This window comes from Triturus cristatus, chromosome 1_1 (assembly GCF_964204655.1).
Source record: "Triturus cristatus chromosome 1_1, aTriCri1.1, whole genome shotgun sequence".
NCBI classification, from domain to species: Eukaryota; Metazoa; Chordata; class Amphibia; order Caudata; family Salamandridae; genus Triturus; species Triturus cristatus.
The window spans coordinates 119,532,485-119,539,504 of NC_140579.1; the positions used below are offsets into that span (position 1 = coordinate 119,532,485).

At 51.0% G+C, this 7,020-nt stretch overlaps 1 protein-coding gene across 1 annotated transcript in view; it reads right to left on the reverse strand.

The window, feature by feature from the left end:
- LOC146869725 (uncharacterized) overlaps positions 1-5,715 on the reverse strand; it is a 28,914-nt gene extending 23,199 nt beyond the window's left edge. Inside the window, exon 1 of the mRNA XM_085613376.1 lies at positions 5,566-5,715. Coding sequence (XP_085469502.1) covers positions 5,566-5,644 — 79 coding nt within the window. The 5' untranslated portion in view covers positions 5,645-5,715. The remainder of the gene's footprint in view (positions 1-5,565) is intronic.
- Between the last annotated feature and the right edge of the window lie 1,305 nt (positions 5,716-7,020).

A 7,020-nucleotide genomic window follows, 5' to 3' on the forward strand; every position in this document is an offset into this window, starting at 1 on the left:
CGGCGGCTATTTGTCGGGGAGGGGGCCCAGCGGTCCCGTTCCGTCGGTTCACGGGGCAGGCCGGGTCGCTCGCATAGTGGCCTGTCTGTTGGCAGCCGAAGCAGGTCACTGTTGGTCGGGGTCCAGGCCTGGCGATGGGGGTCCCCCTTCGGACCAGGGTCGGGGACGTGTGGTTGGCGGCTTGGCCTCGTGGCGGGCTTCTGGGCGGCCCGGCCGGGAACTCTCGACTGCGGTAGGACCCCCCTCCTCCGCCCCGCTGGCGAGGAGGTCCCGTGGTACTCCGTTGGTAGTCCCCCACGGGGTTCCGGGGGACCCGGGTGTTGACCCATCGGTCGGCTTCGGCGGCGAGCTTCCGGGGCTCGGTCAGCTTACTGTCCAGGAGGTGTTGCCTTAGTTCCACAAAGCAGTTTTTGGCGAGGTGCTCCCAGACAATGAGGTCGAACAGTTCGTTGTACGAGGTGACCTTGCTCCCTTTTATCCACCCTTCAAAGGCCCGGCTGAAGAAGTCCACGTATTAGTCCGTAGCGTGTGAGTAGGGCTTCTTTCATGTGGTTGTATGATGTCATCACCGCGTCGGGGAGTTGCAGCAGGGTATCCCAGCCCTCGCTGAGGAACCTCCCCCATAGGCCGGCACCCCAATCCTTCCGGGGTACCCGATGGGAGGTCATGGCTACCTCGTAGGCTCGGAACCACTGCTGGATGTCGTCGTTTTTGTAGTATTCCTTGACGACATCCTTGGGGATATGAACCTTTGGCTCGGTTAGTGGCAGAGCGTCCCGGGCCCCGGGGGTGCTGGTCTCCCCTGTTTTGGATTTCAGTTTGAGTTCCTTGAGGCCCCTCTCGTGCTCGAGGGTTAGCCGTTTCTCTTCTAGTTCCCGATGCCGTTTCTTTTCTTCGATTTCCTCCTGCAGCCGTAGTTGCTCCAAGGCTAGTTTCTTCTCCGCCAGGAGGAGTTCACCGTCCAGCCGGAGTCGTGCGAGGTCCATTTCGTGTGTCCGGACCCTCTCCCGTTCTTGCATCTCCTCGTGGGACAGGCCGGCTTCCGGGATGCTTCGCCCCCCATCGGTCGGGGTTACGGTCGGTGGCAGGTTTCCGTCCCGGGCCGAGGTTCCTTCGGCTCGGGGTGGAGTGGTCTCGGATTCTGCCCAGGCTTTCAGGGCTTTCTGCATTTCTTCCTTGGTGCCCAATCCTGTGGTTGGGATCCCTTTGTCCTTGCAGAATTGTTTCAGTTCTTTGTGGGTGTATTCTTCCAGCCTTTCCAGCTGGAAGGTTGCGGCGACGGTTGCTTCTTGGCCGTTCATGGTTCCCTTCTTTCCGTCTGGTTAGGTAGCGGGTGCGTTACTTGCCTGTACGATTGCGTCTGGCTCGGATCCCGTCGCTGGCCCCCAAATGTTGGAGGGAGGACCACCGGGGAGTCGGGGGAGACTACTCCGGGGCACCTTCCTACCGCGAAGTTACAGCCGAGCGCCGCCGAGAAGCCTCCTAGGAGAGGTCCTTCTCCTGTGATCGTACTAGGCCCAGTAACACCACTACACAGGACTCCGTATCAGTTGCTTATCTTGGTACTTTATCAATGGTAGCACATTCAATATATTTACAGGGGGATCAAGTGATCCAGAAGAGTCTCAATGTCTTTGTGGGGGTAGGGTAGCGGGACAGTCTTAGTACCAGCCTGGTACGGGGAGGTTCTGCGCCAGACCTTGCGGGCTGGTCTCAAAGCAGCTCGGACGTGGGGAGCCGCGACGGTGTCTGCAGGGCTCGGGTGGTAGTTCCGCTTGGGTCGAGCCGCGACACAGTCAGCAGGGCTCCGGTGGTAGGTCCGCTTCGGTCGAGCCGCGACGAGGTCAGCTGGGCTCTGATGGAAAGTTCAACAAGGTCGGGCCGCGACAGCGTCAGCAGGGCCCCAAAGGTTCGTGAAGGTCTTTTAAGCGCGATGGAGCCGCGATGTCGTCAGCAGGGCTCAGAGGGTGGTTTCAGGATGAGTCTTTCTCCGTAGGGTCATCCGCGATCCGATCAGCAGGGCTCTTGACTCCGGGATACAACTGTCGTCCTGTTGCCGGGTCGCCCCAGATATAGGTCTGGAGCCCTTTGATGTCCGGACCCTTGCGCCCGGGGGGGCGGAGAGGCCGGGTTGGGAGCGGCCAGACGCCCCGCAGGAGAGGCGCCAGGCCCCAGAGAGCTGTGGGGCGGTCGCACCTAGGTGTGGAAGGACGGTTGGGGGTCCCATCGATACTGCCCTCCGCCGGGAGTGGGAAGGGTTCACGTGGTATCCCCCGGGCCAGGGGTTGGCGCCTCGATGTCGGGCCTCGCTGGGACCGAGGCCGGGTGGAGCGGGGTCACGTAGGTGGTTACGTAGAGTCACGTACAATACAAAATGGAGGAGCCCCGAGGTGCATGGGACCTCGTGCGGCTCAGCTAGGGGGAACAGGACCACGCCACGAGGCCGGCTCCAACAACCTTCATCTTCTGTTGAGTTGCTATAAATCTCTTCTTTGCAGTGCGACTTAACTCTGCTCATGGTGTGCCCAGTACAGGGGCGGGTCCCAGCTCCATTGTGGAGCGCAAGGTGTCGCATCATTGTGAGATTGTATTTCTAAACCAACTGTGGGCAACACAGACAAACTGTCATGGCTACAGAGAAATAAATCCCCTAACAAAAGGCCAGACCTATTGCTTCTGCCACTGCTTGTTTAGTTTAGAACAAAATTGGGAGTGCCTTTTGTAGCTGGAAATGGTGCTTGCTATCAGCTGTGTTCGCTCGGTCATGTTGTGGTTTTGTGTGCCAAATACAATGTATTCAAATTAACTTTCAGTGTGATTGGAATCGATCCGGAAGAGTGAGTTCAGCGCAGGGTGACCTGATCCCTGTTTGAGGTCCAGAGGAGTGAGTTCTCCGCAGGGTGACCTGATCTCTGATTGGAATTCGAAGGAGTGAGTACAGCGCAGGGGGCCCTGATCCCTGTTTGAGGTCCAGAGGAGTGAGTTCACCGCAGGGTGACCTGATCTCTGATTGGAATTCGAAGGAGTGAGTTCAGCGCAGGGGGCCCTGAACTCTGATTGGAAGTCAAAAGGAGTGAGTACAGCGCAGGGGGCCCTGAACTCTGATTTGAAGTCGAAGGAGTGAGTACAACGCAGGGGACCCTGAACTCTGATTGGAAGTCGAAGGAGTGAGTACCGCGCAGGGGGCCCTGAACTCTGATTGGAAGTCGAAGGAGTGAGTACAGCGCAGGGGGCCCTGATCTCTGATTGGAAGTCAAAAGGAGTGAGTACAGCGCAGGGGGCCCTGAACTCTGATTGGAAGTCAAAAGGAGTGAATACCGCGCAGGGGGCCCTGAACTCTGATTGGAAGTCGAAGGAGTGAGTACCGCGCAGGGGGCCCTGAACTCTGATTGGAAGTCGAAGGAGTGAGTACAGCGCAGTGGGCCCTGAACTCCGATTGGAAGTTGAAGGAGTGAGTACCGCGCAGGGGGCCCTGAACTCTGATTGGAAGTTGAAGGAGTGAGTACCGCGCAGGGGGCCCTGAACTCTGATTGGAAGTCGAAGGAGTGAGTACCGCGCAGGGGGCCCTGAACTCTGATTGGAAGTCAAAAGGAGTGAGTACAGCACAGTGGGCCCTGAACTCTGATTGAAAGTCGAAGGAGTGAGTACAGCGCAGGGGGCCCTGAACTCTGATTGGAAGTCGAAGGAGTGAGTACCGCGCAGGGGGCCCTGAACTCTGATTGGAAGTCAAAAGGAGTGAGTACAGCGCAGTGGGCCCTGAACTCTGATTGAAAGTCGAAGGAGTGAGTACAGCGCAGGGGGCCCTGAATTCTGATTGGAAGTCGAAGGAGTGAGTACCGCGCAGGGGGCCCTGAACTCTGATTGGAAGCCGAAGAAGTGAGTACAGCGCAGGGGGCCCTTAACTCTGATTGGAATTCAAAGGAGTGAGTACAGTGCATAGGGCCCTGAACTCTGTTTGAGGTCCAGAGGAGTGATTTCAGCGCAGGGGGCCCTGAACTCTGCTTGGGGTCCATAGGAGTGAAAACAGCGCAGTGGGCCCTGAACTCTGATTGTAAGTCGAAAGAGTGAGTACTCTGTGGTGACTTCAAACTGACAATGAAAACTCTGCAATAGCCTCAAAGTGACACAAAATGCTCTACGGTGACCTTTAGATGACAATGAATACTCTGCAGTGACCTCAAAGTGACAATAAATACTCTACAGTGACCCCAAGGCGACAATGAATACTCTGCAGTGACCTCAAAGTGACAATAAATATCTACGGTGACCCTGAGGTGACAATGAATATTCTGCAGTGACCTCAAAGTGACAATAACTGCTCTATGGTGACCCCGAGGCAACAATGAATACTCTGCAGTGACCTCAAAGTGACAATAAATACTCTATGGTGACCCCGAGGCGACAATGAATATCCTGCAGTGACAATAAATGTTCTACGGTGACCCCGAGGCGACAATGAATACTCTGCAGTGACCTCAAAAGTGACAATAAATGCTCTACGGTGACCCAGAGGCAACAATGTATACTCTGCAGTGACCTCAAAGTAACAATAATTGCTCTACGGTGACCCTGAGGCGACAATGAATACTCTGCAGTGACCTCAAAGTGACAATTACTGTTCTACGGTGACACCGAGGCAACAATGAATACTCTGCAGTGACTTCAAAGTGACAATAAATACGCTACAGTGACCCAGAGGCAACAATGACTATGCTTCAGTGACCTCATGGTGACAATAAATACTCTATGGTGACCCCGAGGCGAAATGAATATCCTGCAGTGACAATAAATGTTCTACGGTGACCCCAAGGCGACAATGAATTCTCTGCAGTGACCTCAAAGTGACAATAAATGCTCTACGGTGACCTCAAGGTGACAATGAAAACTCTGCACTGACCTCAAGGTGGCAATGAATCCTGTGTTGACCTTAGGGTGACAATCAAAACTGTGCAATTACCTTGAGGCGACAATGAATGCTCTCTGCTGACCTCAAAGTAACAATCAATATTCTACAGTGACCTTTAGATAACAATGAGTACACTGCAGTGATCCCAAGGTGACAATAAATACTCTAAGGTGACCTTAAGGTGACAATGAATACTCTGAGGTGACATCAAGGCAACAATATGTACCCTACAGTGACCTCAAAGTGACAATATGTACCCAACAGTGACCTCAAGCTGACAATATGTACCCTACAGTGACCTCAAGGTGACAATGTATACTGAGGTGACCTCAAGGTAACAATGAATTCTCACGCTACTCTACACATACCTGGACCCTACTTGGACCTTAGACAAATCCTTAGCCTGACCCATCATTTGGACTAACAATGGTGTGTTACGTAAGTAAAGATACTAGTAACTGAACTCTTCGATTAGGCTACCATCAGCAAACTCCCAAAGAATTTAAATAACCAGTCCTACTATAACTAGCTCAATGGTACTTATTTTATCAACCTGAAAAGGATGAAAGGCTGCGTGTAATTTGCGGGATTCAAAGTAGCTGCTGGCATGTAATGCATTATTGTAGTTGGAAGTCGCATTGACCAGTTAAGCTTCTTACCTGCCATGTGAAGACGTAGAACCAGCAGCAGGATGATGCCCGCTACGGGGACTTTTGATCCTTGTCCTCTCCGGGTCATAACTCCTGAAATCCCTTCCTTGGATGCCTAAAAATCCACACTCCAAAAATAGCAGGTCCAGCAGCTTCAGAAAAGTGTCCACAAGTAAATGATGTGTTTTGTTCACCTTTATATATGTATTTATATGTATGTACACACACCAGGCAGGCATCCCAGACACACCCTCATTGTCTCTAAATTTATGGGAGTGGCTCTCAGTGCTGGCACAGAGTTCAGTCACTGGTTTTCTGCAAAGTCAATTATTGAAATTGACAGCACCAAAATAGAAGCTTTGGGATGTGATGAATGAGTAAAAAAATCTACTGAAACACTGGAATGCTATGACTCAGTGGGATATGAAGTCATATGAAAGAGGAAGCCAGTCCCACAAAAATTAGGCAAAATTATGACTTTTTCAGCATAGCAAAGCCTCACATCATTCACAAAAGCCACACAAACCATACAAAACGTGCAGAATTCCATCTACCGTGGTACTGAAGCGCCACTCCATTTAAATTCATCGACAATTAAAAAATAATAGATTTAAACAACAATAACCCTTCCAGAATCAATCAACACCAAAGATCCAGCCAAAGAAAAATACAAGTCACGCCAGGTACTACTATTCCAGAATAAATCAAAATTCCACAAAGAATCAACAATCTTCTGCACACAACTAAAAAGTCATAAAATATAATCTCAGAAAAAAATCCATTAGCTATAAAATACACTTCTATTCCCAATATTATATCAATAAAAACATTCTAGAAAGAAACAAGCAAAAATAATTAAGAGAAGATGGGCAAATTTTCACCTCATCCGAAATTTAAATCTTCGGCCATCTCTTTGTGGACTAACCCAAAAACATCAACCATGGTCTCAGCCGAAGTGGGTCCCGTTTGGGCTGCCAAAGGCATCAATCTTGCCTCAGACCGGTTAGAGGATGGTATTCCTTTATTCTTTGCTTCCTACCAGGAGAAATACTCTCTATCAAACATGGATTTCTTTAGCTTTTTAAAAACCAAAGCAAATCTTTCCTATCACCACCAAGTCTCCTCAAGCGCAACTTTAGATTATATGTTTAAATACATGACATGTATTGATGGAATCGATATGCACTCTAAACCTCATGATTATTAGCATAATTTTGCAGCACACATTTGATTCGTGAGTATAGATAGGGATCATCCAAGTCCTGACGAAAGAGCCTGGGGAGCTTCGAAACATGTTGACACACCTAGGAGGAACAGCTCATTGAGGCATATCCACCTCCGCCCCCCTATTTTTACTGATACCAGCTCACAAGTCTATTAAAAATTATTTATAACTAACGAGCCAGGTATTTTTTAACCTCACCTACCCATCCACCTCTGACCCTTGCACTCACTCCCTTACAA